At 49.8% G+C, this 16,216-nt stretch overlaps 1 protein-coding gene across 2 annotated transcripts in view; it reads left to right on the top strand.

Annotated features, from left to right (window-relative positions):
• The first annotated feature begins 14,807 nt into the window (after positions 1-14,807).
• CCDC9B (coiled-coil domain containing 9B) overlaps positions 14,808-16,216 on the top strand; it is a 49,643-nt gene continuing 48,234 nt past the window's right edge. For both annotated transcript variants that reach the window (XM_084287352.1, XM_084287351.1), the window contains exon 1: positions 14,808-14,947. In XM_084287352.1, the coding sequence (XP_084143478.1) occupies positions 14,936-14,947 (12 nt within the window). In that variant the 5' untranslated portion in view covers positions 14,808-14,935. The remainder of the gene's footprint in view (positions 14,948-16,216) is intronic.

Below are 16,216 nucleotides of genomic sequence, written 5' to 3'. Positions count from 1 at the left end.
GACATCTCTTTCTCAGCCCCCAGTGTTACATATGTACGTGACTAACACCAAATGCGCTCTGCCAAGGCAGCTGCTGTATGCAAAGCAGCTCCTGTTCTCAAAAACATTGCCAAGCACAAGCACGTGGTTGGATTTTAAGACCAGAGAGAGCAGTGATGGTCATCTCCTCCCTGTACAACACAGACCACTGTGTTTATATCAGCTGCTTTGTCAGAAAACCTGGGAGGTGCTGCAGTGCCCATCAGTCACAAAAACTGCTGCACAGCAAGAGGGGCTTTCTGTGTACCCCATCCTCTTTGAGCCCTGGGGTTTTCAAATGGCCATTTCTTCGGTTAGGTGGAGTCCCAGAGCACCTGGGGAAGAAAAATGAGGTGGAAATATTACCTGTGTGCCTGTACTTCTTCCAGCTAGGGTAAATCCTAAGGGCTTTTCTGTCCTGATTGTAGCGATCCACAACCAGCAGCAGGATTGTGTACGCAGCACGTGGCTGTCCCCCAGCTGAGGCATTGCCACCAGCCGGCGCAGCCATGTTGCACAGCAATGCTCCAAAACAAGCCCTTGCCTTTCTGGCCAGACACCCACGTTCTGCTGCTTCCCTCTCTGCTGTGTGTCTGGCTTTGTGAGCAGCCGGTGCCGGCACAGAGAAAGAAACAGCAAGTCCTGCAGTCCTTCTGGCAACCGATGTGAGCAGGCTGCTGCAAATACAGCTACATTCATACCATGCCATCCCCATGCAAGAAGGAGGCTGGCACAGAGCAGGAGCTTCACCTAGACCTTTGCCTGGACCTGCTGATGAGAGTGAGCAGCTGTGGTGGCTGAAATTCTGGAAGCCAGGAGTCCCTTATCTCAAAATCTGCCTGGCTCTTGTCCCTGCACTGCAGCAGCAGAGGAACTGCTTGTGCCCATCAACCAGAAGCTGTTGTTGTACCCACTGCCTTGTGCCATCTAAAATATTTCCACTCTGTGGCCTCTCTGTGCTTGGCTGGTTTGAGACTAGTACAGCAGATCTCTGTACTCTAATAGGGGAGGCTTGTGCTGATGCTGAGAAGATATCATGCCCTCATGGAAAAAAATCAACAGTGAACAGGGAGGCTGAGAAAATGGGACCCCAAAGCTCTTTTAGGGACATAACTGTTACTCATAAGACCATTCCTTCAAGCTGATACCTTCTTGCCCACCAAACATTCATACAGAGGAATATTTTCTTCCACAGTGACTCTTCAGCAGGATGGAGACAGGGTGGTCTGGATCAGTCCCTTTGCATGTGGATGCATCCCTGCCTCTCACTGCAGTGCTACCCTGGGTCCCAGGAAAACCATGCTCAACTGCGACTGCTTGCAGTGATGAACCCACCACGATGTTGAGGACAGTGCTTTTTTTTTTTTTTTTTTTTTTTTTCCCCAGCAAAATCACTCATATTATGGCATTTGTGAGCATTTCTGCACAGATGAGCCTTTGGAGTCACCGTGGTCATGCCAAAGCCAGAGATTACAGTGCAGCCTGTGGCTGCTCTGTGGCTGCACACGCTGCTCCAGTTTGCAGCAGGCTGCTGGTTTCCAAGCAATGTGAAACATCTTCGAGATCTGCAGCCAGCTACATTCGAACTCTGGCCTGCTACCATGCTCACTGTAGCAATAAAATAGCAAGGGTATTTTCACTCCTCAAAGCCAGCAACTGTGTGCCAGTCCCCTCCCATGCTGGAAGATTTCCATGGGTACAGCAGCAGCAGTCCTAGGCTCTTCTGCTTCATAAACCCCTTGTTACCTCAGGCCATGAAATTGCTTCCTTAACCAGAGTGCAGGTCCACGGGGCAGCTGGTGCTGTGTTAGCAAACCAAGCCCCGTTTACCTTCACTGTACAGAGCTTATTTTACAGGTGAATGTAGAGGCCTGCCTTCTGCAACTCCAGGAGGGCTTAAATTAGATCTAGAAATGTTCTTTGGTCACGGTTTGAATGCCAAGACCCGAGTCTTGAACCCATCTATCCAAACAGCCACTTGCTTCTAGGCTGACATGCCAAAAATGTCAGCTCTGGGTGCCTGAAGAGAAAGGCCTGGGCACACGTTTGGTCTCCTGTACAGAGCTGGTCTGATTTGCAGTGCCGGCAGCACAGCACGGGCAGTGCTGTTGCACCCCAAAGACACGCAGCTCTGCACACATCCACGCTCACTGGAGCCTGTCTTTTTCCTGTTTGTGACTCCATTTACATGAGTCGGATGAAGTGGTCTGTGACTGTATTTTTCTGGCTTAGAGTTGCACTGAGGCTGCGAATTCTTGGAAATATAACTATCGAAAAACAAAATTTGGTGCCTGTTTTCCTTGGCTCCTCACACCCCCACACAACCTCACCCACCCTTCATGATGACAGCTTAAAAAACTTACCTGAGCAAGCAGAGGTCTAAGCCGCGAAGTACAGGGGCTGCGGCTGTGAGTGCTTTTCTGTATCTGTACAGCTCAGGGTGTGATTGAAAAGCCTGATCTCAACCAGGGGCCGTGACTGATGTGATTGAGAAGAAGAAAAGAGCCAGATCAAGGGTAAACACAGCCCTAATCTAAGTCACCACACAGTCATGCAGCCACTTCTCCATCATGTGGATGTGGAACCTCATGCAAATCCCATCACGGCAAGGACAGCAGAGGGGAGAGCTAAAGTGAGCTGGAGGCAGAAACCAGTGGCTGCTGTGGAGTATTGCTGTTTGTTTTAAAAGGGATTTGTATTCAAAGTCATTTGCTGACCACTTGCATTAGGTTTACATGCCAAGGTTTTGGTAGTGGGGGGCTGCAGGGGCGGCCTCTTTGGGAAGACCCCAGGTGCTGCTCCATGTTAGATAAGGGCCAGTTCCATCCAGCTCCAAAGGAACTCGCCTCTGCCCAGAGCTGAGCCAATAAGCCATGTTGGTTGCATCTCTGTGAGAGCAGATTTAAGAAAGGGGAAAAACAAACAAACAAACAAACAAAAACAAAACAAAACAAAACAAAAAACTCTGCTGTGCCACATCAGCTGGTAGAACAAGGAGTGAGAAGCAGCCCTGCAGCCCCCAAGGGGAGTGCAGCAGGAGGGCAGGAGGTCCTCCAGTTCCCCTGCAACCTGTGGAGAGGCCCCTGGTGGAGCAGGCTGTCCTCCTGCAGCCCATGGGTCCCACATGGAGCAGATCTCCACGCTGCAGCCCGTGGAGGAGCCCCCAGTGGAGCAGGTGGATGTGGCCTGGAGGAGGCTGCGGCCCATGGAGAGCCCCCGCAGGAGCAGGCCCTGGGCTGAAGCTGCAGCCCATGGAGATGAGGAGGTCCACAGGGAGCAGAGGTCCAGGCAGAGCCCTTCTCTGCTTCTCAGGGTGACCACGAGGTTCCTGCAGTGCTGGCAACCTTTGAGTGGCTGTTGACATGATACCATGGGCTGAGAAGGTAGCAGGCATATGGCAGTGGTGTTTCGGGGCACAAACACAGTGCAAACTGAAGCAAATCAGAGATGTGATGAATTTGATGAGGGGGCAGGAGGCCCATGGAGACCTAATTCAGCATTGTCTTGGCAGGGAAAATCTCACTGTAAAAATATTGTACCATTTTCTACAGTGCTTTGTGCTGGCACTGAAACCACATTTGCTCTGAAGCAGCCCATATGTTCTCACCATTTCCCAGCATGACTGACAGTGAGCCAGTTCCCTCAGGGCATCCTGAGATATCCAAGACTGCTTTAGTCTTTGCGGGTAAATACTGTCCTTAGGAGGGTTTGGTACACAAGTTCTCAGCTGGAGAAGACCAGGAAAGATGCTGGGACATCAACTTTTGTCTTGACTGTCTCTGCTATAACACCCTCTTTAGCTTCAAAAAGGCTTGAAAATGATGACTGACTTTTAGTGGAACTGAGGATCTTGCAGACAGCCTTCACAGCATGGTCCTGCGGGATGCAGCCAAATACCTGTACAAAATCCAGCACTTCAAAACCAGCCGTCCCATTCCCAGGCTCCTGCGATTCACATGTGAGCCCTACATTTCAGGCCTCATTCTGCAAAAAACACTAAACCCAAGTGTCTCACAGCACATTAAAGTTTAGCACTGAGATACCTGTGTCTCTGGAGTATCAGTGGCTGCTTTTAGGTTTTTATGTGCTTACTGAGGTGGTAAAAAAAGGAAAGGAGATCTGGCCTCGAGAATGCAATGAATTGGGGAAACTTCCTTTTCAACCCTAAGAATAAATAAAGGTGTGGAGCCGTTTATCTGGAAGGGGTTGAGCCCTCAGGAAAGCCCTGGCACAGTGTCAATCACCCTCTCTACATCCTGTGCACAACCCAGAAATGGGAGTTTTGTCCCATTGCTGTCAGTCCTGATTTGCAGCACATACATGGTCTGCTAAGTGTGGAAAGGGTGCTGAGTGCAATATGTGACCCATATTGCTAAGACAGCCTTTGGTTCTCTCAGCTCCAAGAGAGAAGCAGCAAGGTAGATTCAGACTCTCTAGAGACCATGAAGGAGAATATGAGGAGCTTATGGGGTTTTTGAAATAACTCCAGCAGAACCAGAAGACCTGAACACTCAGGTGAGAGTTGCACCCCTCTTGGTAAGAAGATGTGGGAGGGAGCAGGACATGGCTAAGACTCACCCTCCCACCGTCCATCCTGACAGAGAAGGGAGTATGTCGCAATTTTTCTGCTGTATCTGTTGCATCTCTGCACACCTTGCTTTTCTCATATTGTATTTGCTCCCGGCTCAATGAAGGTAAATTGTTGCTTAAAGGGAAGTACTTCAGGTCAGTGGGCCTCAGACATTAAATTTTCTTTTCAGAAGGATGGATCGATAATAAATATGGCAAAGGGAACACCGTGAGGCACCATTTGTTGACAATACCTTGGGCCTCTAAGCTGTGCAGTGACACAGCTTTGTGCAAAAGGGGGATTTTGATTGATGCTGAGTAACACCCAGGTGAGAGACGAGCACATTTTTGCTGTCTGTGGAACTGGACGCTATGATTCGAAAACACAGAAAGGGGAACAGCTCCAAGATTTCAGAATACTGATTTTTCAAAGCAGGAGATTGACTGCAGTCAGCTGGTCACATGAAAAAAAAAAAAGTCTGTTTTCCTGAACTGACATTTCTGGAATTGGTAAAAATAGAAATCTTATTTTAAGAAAATCTCCAACTACCTGTAGTATTGTTAGAGACTTAAGCCCCCTGCTTTGCCTACAGCCCTTCTGCATCAGCAGATGAAAGGGCATTCAAAATATCTCCACAAAGCCATGTCTGAAGCCAGCAGCGTGCTTTTTCCCAACACACATCTCTGGCATCTCTCACCTGACCTGAAGGCCCCTTCTGCCCGGAGCTCCCTGCTTCATTAGCAGTGTTGCTCACAAGAGGTAACAAGCACTGCCAGTTCCCGTGGTTTTGTGGCTGATACGACTTGTGTTATCACCACTCGGCAAGCACAGACGAGGTATCAGTTACCAGGAGACTCTCAGCCTTGCTAATCTAATTTTTCAATAAGGAAAGTTTGGCTGAGAGCTCCAGGGAGTATTTAACTGTCTGCCCTCCTGTTCCAGCTCTGTAAAGAGGAGACCATATTGCTCTTTCTGTTGTGGCAAGGCATGTTTAAGGGGTTCCTGCTCTCCCCATCCTCATTTGGGTTTGCTAAGGCAGTGCTAACAGATTTATGAGCAAGAGAAATTCACAGCCTGTATGACTCTGTCTATGCCAAGAAAAAGAAATTAGATGAATCAGCAAATCAGACCAGTGGTTTTGGCTAGGAAGTTTTAACATGGGAAGGGCTTTTTATTTCATTTTTTGTCTTGGTGAATCTAAGCTTTGTTGCAGGGCCTGCAAAATATGAATATTTCAGGCTTGCTAAGGATGTGCTTAAATTCCACCGATAAGTGATGTTATGCTGTGAGTCTGTAGTAAAAGCCCTTTTCTCTCTGATGTTTGACAACCACAATGCATTCAGCCCAACAGCAATGGCACCTCCTTTAACTTCCTTGGGTACCCCTTATCACCCTATGGTCAGAGACTCACCAGCTGCCCCAACATGGCAGCATTGGGCTATAAACTTGGCTTTTTCCTCTTGCTTTAAAGCCCTTTGTGCTGCTCTCATATGTAACCCTTACTTTTTGCATCATCCCAGCCACCTAAACCCACTTCTTGGTGATGGTGTAGGAGACTCATCCCTCTCAGCTCCACCTCCCTCCCCAGCATTGCTGGACTTGAAGGGCTAAAGCTCAACCTTCAGTTGCTGCCTCAGCCCAGATCATGGCTTGGAGACCACAGCAGGCTGAGTTATTTGCTCTTTGCCTCTACTGAGCCAGCTTCTTGGTGCGCTTCACCATTCTGGTCCTCCAAACCAAATCCTAGCTGTAACCCCAAGCCTTCACACTCCCTGTACAAATTGCTGGCAAACCCTCCCTCTTCAGTTTGCCTTCTTGCTCTAGGAACCCCATGGACCTTGCTCTAACCCTTGATAAATCATTCTCTTCACTCTCGATCCTTGTGGCCAATGCACAACCCTAACATTACCTTTGTGCCATGGTTAACGCTGGGCCAGTGAGCACTGACAGCCTTGAGTCTCCATGTAGAGGACTGAACTCTTCACTCAGGATGACTGTTCTGGGGTAAAAGTTTGGGTTTTGTCAGGTTAGTTAGGAAAGAAGAGAGACGAGGGGTCTAGGTGTGGGCAGATAATGGGGTTGGTGAGTCTCTTCTGGCTGGCTCCGGGACTATGGGGGGCCATGTTGGCTCCTGCACAGCCTCCTGGGGTGGTTTCCTAGCAGGATGGTTTCCCTAAAACCCGTTTGGTGGCTCTGGCAGGTTTCTGGCCTGCTGTGAAGTTGGTGATCAAAGCTGCAGTTGGGATTAGGAGCAGGTATAATGAAGGACAGAAGAGCTACTCTGAGGCACATCCCTAATCCTGGCAGTTTAAGGTAGCACTAGCGAGACTTTCCTCTCTGCCAGAAGGATCTCATCCTGCCTACGTAGGGCTGGCACATCCCAATGAAGGATGGATCCATCCCATCCTCATGGGGCTGAGCTGCAAGCCCTGTTCCCGATCATTGCTGTAAATATTGATCAGAGCTGAGCCATGTTAACTTTCCTCCCGTAAGATACTTAGTGCTGCTGGCAGCAGTAATTTCCTTAGTCCTCTGAGCCTTCATTGGTATAACATGGACGGCAGCCAACATCAGCCCAGACCCACCATGTGCTCAGGGCCATCACAACCAGGGAACTAACCATGATCCCAGCCTTCATCCTGCATTCAGGTGTGAATTTGCCCCTTTTGACTTCACAGTAACAGCCCTAACCCTACTCAGACCACAAGTAGTGGCTTTATGGCTGGATCTAGCATGATTCCAGCTAGTCTGGCTCCTGCATGGTCCCCTGTGATGGGAAGGAAGCTCAAGCTAGAAGACCTGGCTGTAAACTGCTGATCCCTGCCCGTGTCAGTCTCATCCCCACAGGACCAGTAGGATTCAGCAAGAACCAAGCTCTTCTGTCCACATGGCACCAGTGCCAGGGATTCAGAGTCATCCAGGGAACCACCAGTTGACATTTGGAGAGGAAATTGGCCAAAATTAACAAATTCCTTCTCAAGAGACTGAAGAAAATGCAATATCCCAGGAAGAAAAGAAATGGATCTTTTTTCTTTTTACAAACACAATTCTAAGCCCCCTTATTTTAGGCAACCCTAGTCCTGAGTGCTTGGGCTGTGGTGTGTCCCCAGCCCTGCTCCATCACACTGTAGGGACAGTGTCAGAAGGACCACAAGAACAACCAGGCTCCTAAACAAGGTCCTCCTCACCAACCTAGGGACCAGAAATGGATGTTCAGAGAAAAGTAAGTACAGGGCAAGCACATATGATGGTTCCCCAAATATTTTGCAGGGGGTTCTCTGAGTGTGGTATGATGTGTCCAGTTAGGAAACCTCCACAGAACTGTGTTCCAAATATCTGTTTGGTCTCCTTTCGGACCTGGGAAAACCTTCTGCCTACATGTGTCCCTCAGCAAGGTGTTCCACAGATATGAAAAAAAGCTTTGGTGGTTTTGAATTTGGCTCCTGCTACCTTCATCTGATGGTCCTGATGTCTTTAATGGATACAAACAGTGAGAGGGACAGGTGGGGGGCATCATGGGTGCAGGCAAGCCATACTTCACTGTCAAGTCACACATACAGACACTAGAGATGGAAAGGCTGGGGGGCAGAAACAAAAAAGCATCTTTTCTTTTCTTTTCTTTTCTTTTCTTTTCTTTTCTTTTCTTTTCTTTTCTTTTCTTTTCTTTTCTTTTCTTCTCTTCTCTTCTCTTCTCTTCTCTTCTCTTCTCTTCTCTTCTCTCTCTTCTCTTCTCTTCTCTTCTCTTCTCTTCTCTTTTCTCTTCCCTTCCCTTCCCTTCCCTTCCCTTCCCTTCCCTTCCCTTCCCTTCCCTTCCCTTCCCTTCCCTTCCCTTCCCTTCCCTTCCCTTCCCTTCCCCTTCCTTCCCTTCCCTTCCCTTCCCTTCCCTTCCCTTCCCTTCCCTTCCCTTCCCTTCCCTTCCCTTCCCTTCCCTTCCCTTCCCTTCCCTTCCCTTCCCTTCCCTTCCCTTCCCTTCCCTTCCCTTCCCTTCCCTTCCCTTCCCTTCCCTTCCCTTCCCTTCCCTTCCTTCCCTTCCCTTCCCTTCCCTTCCCTTCCCTTCCCTTCCCTTCCCTTCCCTTCCCTTCCCTTCCCTTCCCTTCCCTTCCCCTTCCCTTCCCTTCCCTTCCTCCCTTCCCTTCCCTTCCCTTCCCTTCCCTTCCCTTCCCTTCCCTTCCCTTCCCTTCCCTTCCCTTCCCTTCCCTTCCCTTCCCTTCCCCTTCCCTTCTCTTCTCTTCTCTTCTCTTCTCTTCTCTTCTCTTCTCTTCTCTTCTCTTCTCTTCTCTTCTCTTCTCTTCTCTTCTCTTCTTTCTCTTCTCTTCTCTTCTCTTCTCTTCTCTTCTCTTCTCTTCTCTTCTCTTCTCTTCTCTTTTCTTCTCTTTTCTTCTCTTTTCTTCTCTTTTCTTCTCTTTTCTTCTCTTTTTCTTCTCTTTTCTTCTCTTTTCTTCTCTTTTCTTTTCTTTTCTTTTCTTTCTTTTCTTTTCTTTTCTTTTCTTTTCTTTTCTTTTCTTTTCTTTTCTTTTCTTTTCTTTTCTTTCTTTTCTTTTTCTTTTCTTTTCTTTTTCTTTCCCAGAAAGAAAGCCAAAGCTGAGGCCCTTCAGCTTGTGCAAGGGGAGAATCAAGGCCAACAAGGTTCAAATTCTGACCATAGCTGGAAGAAAGACCAACGTCTCCAGCTGGGTTTTAATTTGCCCTCTTGGATCACGATTTCCATCCTTCTGCAGCATGGGTTATTTGCATTTTTCAGAGTTTTGTGACACTTGAGTGCAGTACTTGGCCAGCCAGACATAGAACACCAAGTGTATGCAACTGCTTCATGTACCTCCACCCTTTCTCTCCACCCTAGGATTAATTATTGTTGAACTGGTCCTTTAATATTTAATTGTCACCTTGGCTTCCCCTTTTCATCTCCTCCCTTCACAGGTGTCTTTGTGCCTCTTTCAGGTTGGTCCTTGCACTTTCTCTGGGCTCGTTCTCCAAATCAGCTCCACACCTTAACCCTGCGCAAGAAAAGCCCGTCTCTCTGCTAAGCCCATCCTGAACCCATGCAGCATCAGTGTGATGTGATGTCGCTGGAGTCCACGAAGAGTCTTCAGTCCAGTTTAGACCCTGGAATTAAGGTTGGTCTCTAGAGTTTGCTTTTGAGTTCTGCTGGTAAAGGGAAGTGAAATGGTTTGTTAGGTTTTAATTGAGCTTGGTTGGGATGGGAGCTGAATTTGCAACTTCTTTCTTGCTGCATTAGATTGGAAGTGGGTCCCTGTTGCTGCTGTTGTAGCCTCAAGGTTCTGTGTTAAATAAGTTGGACCCTTTATAGCTCACCAGGCGCACGCAACCATGTCAAGCTGGCTCTTGCCTTGCTCATTTGCACCTTGCACACCACAACCTACAGGCCACTGGGCTGACCATGCCCTCCTCCTAGATCTGGGCTGAAGCCATGTGCAGAAATGGGGAACCACCCTTGGCCCCCTGCTGATGACAGCTTTCACCCTGGGCGAGCCAGTCGCTGTCTGCAGCTCTCCATGCCTTCCCCATGGACTGCATTTTCATAAAAGATGAAAAGAACCTGCTTGACTGGCTGTCCTGGCCACTTTCCACATCCTGGCACCCTTCCCAAGGCTGGATTTTGTGTCCTACATCTGGAGGCTGGGGTAGTGAATGGGGTCAGCAAACCTGCTTTTGGCCCTGCTGTACATGTCTGGAAGTGGGAAGAGGGCAGATCCTCTTGGTCTTTGTTCAGCTTACAACTACTTCAGAGGCCCCACAACAGAATGACAAGTTTTTCAGGAGTGGAAAATGTCAAGTGAGGTTGTGAGATCGTGAGTTATTCAAGGAGGCATTGAACACGGGTAGGCACAAATCTTACCCACAGGTTGTGTGGCAACAACCTGTAGGCTGGGGTGATGTGCAGGGAGGGAAAAAAGAGGGGACAAACTCATCCTCCAACGGGAGCAGAGTTGCTTTGCACATTTTGACAGGTTTCTGTGGTATGACTGCCAGGGCTATGTGAAAACTGCTCTTACATCCTTTAACTAGCTTCAGTAGTTTTCAGTTTCATTGTATATTGATGTATTTCAAAATGAATGTCCTGGCAGTCCTTTGATCCCTGTGAGTCTCTCCAAATGAAGCCTGTTTAAAGTTTCTGTCTCATCCCGCCTCCCAGTCTAGGGAATATGCTGACCTTTCTTCTGTCTGGCTTGAGGAAACGCCTCAGACTCCTTTTTATCCTGCAGTTGCAGCTGGCCAAAGGACCAGAGAAGAGGGGGAAGGAAAGCAGGCAAAGGAGGAGTTTGCTTATTGCAGGGAAGTTTGCTCTGTGGCTGATACAAGAGATGCCTCCAGGCTGCCATCAACCTCTTCTTTAATAATCTGCATGTTCCCATGCCTCCCTGCATCCGACAGGCCTGGAGAGGGGCTGCTAGTTCTGCTGAGGAGGAGCACCTCCAAAACTGGGCCATGCAGCTTATCTGCAGTCCCGATACACGATATAAGAGCAGCCTCCCAGAGAAGCCAGGAATTAAATGCCTTCTACGGTTGGCTTTTTGGCAGCAGGCTGCCAAGCACAGCTAACTGCTTCTCCCAGCAGTTACCGAGTGCCATCTGTTGACTAAATGGTGGTCGTGCAAAAAATGGAAGGTAGCCAAGGTGAAGATGGGCGCAGTGCCCTTGGGAGAAGCATCGGCATGGGACTGAGTGGCTTTGGAGGAGTTTCAAGGAGCAGAAAAGAAAAAGGAAGTAGGGTTTAAAGCCAAGGTCATTTCTACTGATGGCAGGTCTGATAAAGGGATGCCAGGAATACTTCTTGGGCAGTCAGGTTCAGGTTTATTGAGGAATCAAATTCTTTCCTTCAGCCTTTGTGTAAGGCAGAGAGATGGAGAAGAGACAAACAGACTTGCTGTCAAAATGTGGAGCAATACAGTCTGCAAGCTGATGAATGTTGTCCTGGAGCAGGGCGATTGTGGGCTGCTGTCAGAGATGGTTCTTTGTGCTGAAACAGGTCAGGAAGAAACTGCAGCACACAGCTAGATAAAGGGATTATTTCACACCTGTGAGCACAAAATGGACAGGTCTTTGCTCTGATATCCTTCATTTGCCCCAGAAAATCTCCAGCAAACTTTGCCCAGAGTGGAGACTGGGGCCTCTGAGTGGGCAGCTGGAGGCTCTGCTTATGGGAGGTCAGCCAAGCCCACGTCACACATCCATGGCAAAAATTTCCTCACGTCCTCTTGGTTTCTCCGGCTTTCAGGCTTTTCTGAAAGCAAACTTCTGTCCAGCACAGGGACTGCTCCCTCGGGGGGTGCTGATAGTTAGCAACAGCTGATACGTTCCCCCTGCCATAAAGAGGAAAGCACAGAGCCAACCTGGGGTACTTGCACAGGGTACGCCCCATGGCTTCTGTGTCGAGCAGGCCTCAGAGTGCCACAAGCCAGCCCGCAGAGGACAGAGCATGATAAACAACTCAGAAACAGGCCATCCTGCTTATTAGAGATCTTCTGGCTATTTTAGAACAATAAAGGGATTACCTTGGGGGTGGTGGACAAATTCCTGTGTGAGTAATTAGGCTGTTTTCTCCAAATGTCATACTGTCACACACGGATGTAACACACGTGCTGTCTGAAGTATTTTGTCAAGTTGATATATGCTGGGAAATAGCTGCCACCAACTGCCTGAGAGAGCAGTACTGATGTGCTTCAGCCACCAAGGTGAGGGTGCTCATGTGAACAAGTTCTGGTCTGTCCTGAGGTCCTGCAGGACCACCAAAATGTCTCGTACCCAGCACATCCCTCTCACTGGAACAGCAGACTGGGACCATCTCTGGCTCCTCTCCTTCGACCTCTGGGTTTCAGTGCTCCCCAGGGCTGGAGTGGTGGTCCTGAAGATCACCCTTATCCTGATGTAGGCACAGATCCCATGGGAAGGCAGCACTGTACCCAGCTATAACACCCACATAAGAGCAGAGTTTTTGACAGTTCAGAGAAAGCCCTCAAGGTGAGGGCAGCTCTGGTGTTATTGCAGCCCTTCCTGGCCATGACACCGTGTATAAGCAAACATATGTGCATGCATATAACCCCACAAATCTCAGCATATTTATAAGGTCCTGCTTTCTATCCTGTGAGAGTACCAAGAGCACCAACAGGTCCCCAGACCAGCCTGTTCTGCCCCACTGCTGAAGCTGCAGATGTTGCTCCCTTAACTGGCCCCTTTTGCCCTTGGGTTTCTGTGTCCACAGCATTAAAACATCATTTCATCTGTCTCAGATGATGATGCAGAAGTAGATGCCTTTCATTTATGCCACTCAGACAGGGTGAAGGACAGCTGAGAAACATCAGCTGTCTGTGTTGAGGGCAGTGGACGCTGCCCTGGAGGAAAGTGCAGCTTGCCAGAGTCATTAGCAAAGGCAAGGGTATTTTGGGACACTCTGTGCCTGCTCATGGCACTGCTCACCACTGGAAGAGCTTGGCTGCACGATCCATGAGAGCAGGGACCTGGGATGCCGTGGCTGTGAAATCTGTAGGAACTGCTTGTGAGTGCTCAGCGCAAGCTTTGACAGCTTGGATCCAGGGGTAGCACAACAGACCCCACTGCACGTGGCATTTACCCTGCACTGTGCATACAACCTGGCCTCAATATTTGGGATAATCGAGTGGGTCTTTGTGTTAATCTGGAGCTGGTTGTTGGTGTGTGCAGATTCCTTGAGCTCAGAAACATGTCCACCGTACAAGCAGGATATGGCACTGGCACTGGAAGAAAGTGTTTCCATGAGCATTGCCTCCCTGAGTCAGCCCAGCAGCATCTTCCAGGGCCGACCCTGTCCCTCTGGCCCCCAGCCCAACTAAAAATGGGCTCCACCCTCACAAGAGACTATACTCCCCTGGAAACCCAAGGCAGCAGCATCCTTCCAGTTCCCTCTGGCTCAGGTGGGTTCCCAGGGCGAGGAAGGTCTTTGCATGGCTCCACACCTGCACAGGCTTCTCTATCACAAACCTCTTGCTGGGCACTTGGGCTCTAGCAAGGCTCTTGTGTCTTTCTCCCAAGCTTCCATCCACATGAGAGTCTTCATTTCCTTCCTCAAGCCTGCATCCAGAGGCATTGCCTGGGAAATGGCTTCAAGTCCCTTTCATCATTGGAGAAGCTACTAATTAATATGGGTCAGTCTTTCCCTCAAAGCACTTTAGCTAAGCCATGCTTTCCCCTCCTTTAGTAGCCCTGATCTCCAGTAGTTAGAGTTAAGTGCAGAGGAGGGGCTGGGTTCAAAGTTCTTCAAAGTCTTTTGAAAGCTTCCTTTTAACCATGTCAGATCTGGGGTTGAGCTTTCTGGATTTTGTGAGTGGTTGACCTGCTCAGAAGCATTAGAGGGGATAGGTACCTGCAGCAGAGCAACTCCTTTTTTAATGCTATGACATGTAAACAAAACAGGATTCTCATGAAGTTTAGGGTGGGGGAAAGTCCTTGGGCAACAAAATATCCCCGTGTGTGCTTCCAGCTCCTGTTCATCTCTTGTAGGGTCTGGGTCTCTCGGAGGGTGAGGAAAAAGGCACCTGTCTGCAATGAGGGTGGGCATAGCACATAGGATGGGACAAGGTGCTGAGATAAGGGCTTGAGTGCAGCAACCCAAGACAAAGAAGATAAACGCTGCCTGTTTCGGAAAGCCTCTCTGTGACTCTTATGGGGTCCTTTTGGCAGTTTCAGTGGGGGCTTACCAAGGGACCCTCTCCCTTAGCTGCGCTTTTTGCCACTCACAGTGCCAACCTGACAGCATACAGCCCACAGCATCGCTTCTCCTCCCTCCCTGAACGAAAGGTGCCTTTTTAACGCAGGGAAATAATTCCCAGAGAATAATGAAAATAAAGAGAAAAAGACAAGTCTGGCACTTGTTTTCCCATGAAGGCTCATGCACATACTCGCACTGACAAGACATTCAGGACCCCAGATATTTTCACAATTCCCCGCCAGGCGTGCAGCTAGCCATGCATAACAAATAACACGACCCCATGAATGGCCACGAAGCGAAGTCAAGCTGTTTGCCTGATCCATTTTTCATTGTTCGCTAGCTTTCTCCACTTTGAACAAGGGCTTGTGGCATCAGGAAGTTAAAAGGAGTCAGGAGGGGGGAAAAGGGGGAGTGTTTCTTTTAAAAAGAGAGTGAGATCGGAGAGGAGGACACAGGCACTCAAAACCCTGTCTGCGCTTGGTATATTAGGCAGCCAGTGCTCTTGGCTGGGAGCCCAGGCGAGGCTTTTGTAATCAAAACATGATCTTGTATGCTGTGCAACCAGTGCTGAGAAAGGCCGTCTGATGGCTCTCCTCTTTTAGCTCTGCGCTGGAATCCGCCGGGCTTTGCTGCCGACGTCCGACATGCACCGAGCTGTGAGTGCTGCCTTTGGGGTCCCGGGGGGGCATGGGGCAGCGGGGGCTCTCGCCTAAAAAGACCACGGAACGACTCGCGCTCAGGGTGGCCTTTTGGTGCTTGTGGCTTTGTTGTTTTTTATTTATTTATTATTTTTTTATTCCTTGCCTACAGAGAGTAAACGAACCCTGCTGCGTCATGGAGGAGGGGGGGTATGTTGGGGGGGGGAGGATTTTGGGTGCCGGGGCTCGCATGTCGCAGGTTGCGGTGGCAGGCTCAGGACAATGTGCTCCTGGGTGGGTGGGAGACTGGAACAGAGAGCACCCAGCCGGGGAGGGCTGGATGTCGCCCATCCCAGCAAGGGTTTCAGCCGCAGCTGTCAAGGGCAGAGAATATCTCTTAAAAAGAGCGGATGCGTTTGCTCGTGCAGAAGAGTGTTAGCTTGAGCCCCCGCTCCTCTCTTCCCGTCCCTCCCCCCAACCTCCTGTCCCTCGCTCTTTCCCACCCGTGCTGCCTCCGAGGGCTCTCACTGGAGAGGCAGATGGTCGGAGAGGTATGCAGGAAAACACTGCATGCAGACACAGCCCTGAGCAAGACACCCCTCAGCCCCTGATGAGCTGCACTGTGTGCGTGTGTGTGCCACCGGGGTGCAGGGGCACGGCAGAGTGAGATGTCGGCATGTAATTGAAGTGCGAAGGCACTTGCTCTCCATTTCTCCTTCCGTGACATTTTATTGGGGATAGAAGCAGGCCTCCCTTTCTGCAGCTCTGCCTCGCTATTGAGGAGGAACCGGGCTCGGCTGCTTTCTGATTCAAAGCCATCGCACGGTCGTTCTGCCAAAGCCATTTATAACTCGCCCATCGCCGTGACATACGGGCACCTGGCTTCCCCGGAAGAGCTTTATTCTGGGAAGGGCACAGCGTGGCCACTTCTCATCCCAAGCACCAGCTTCAGCAGGGGCTGGGGTGGCAGCTTCGTTCCTGCGGTGAGAGGTGGACACATCCCCCCGGCCGTTGGCCGGCTCGGCGCGGTGGCTGGCCAGCAAATGCTGACTTGGCTGCCTTGCACAATGGGTGAGCCCCTGCGAGCCGCTGCGTGGGCTCAAAACGCTGCTCGGCGCCTCTGTGCCCCGTGGGATGCTTGGTGGCCCCAGGGGCTATGAGGAAGGGGCATCCGCAGCTCCCCAGCACTCGCTGAAACATCACGCAGAAGTACCCAAATGGCTTCATTAATAATGTGGAGGTGAAGCTGTGAATACCAGCAAAACTTCCCTCTGAGTGATTTGTTTC

The sequence above is a fragment of the Netta rufina genome (genome assembly GCF_964035555.1).
Source record: "Netta rufina genome assembly, chromosome: 5".
NCBI lineage: Eukaryota > Metazoa > Chordata > Aves > Anseriformes > Anatidae > Netta > Netta rufina.
This window is presented reverse-complemented; position numbering and strand designations above follow the sequence as displayed.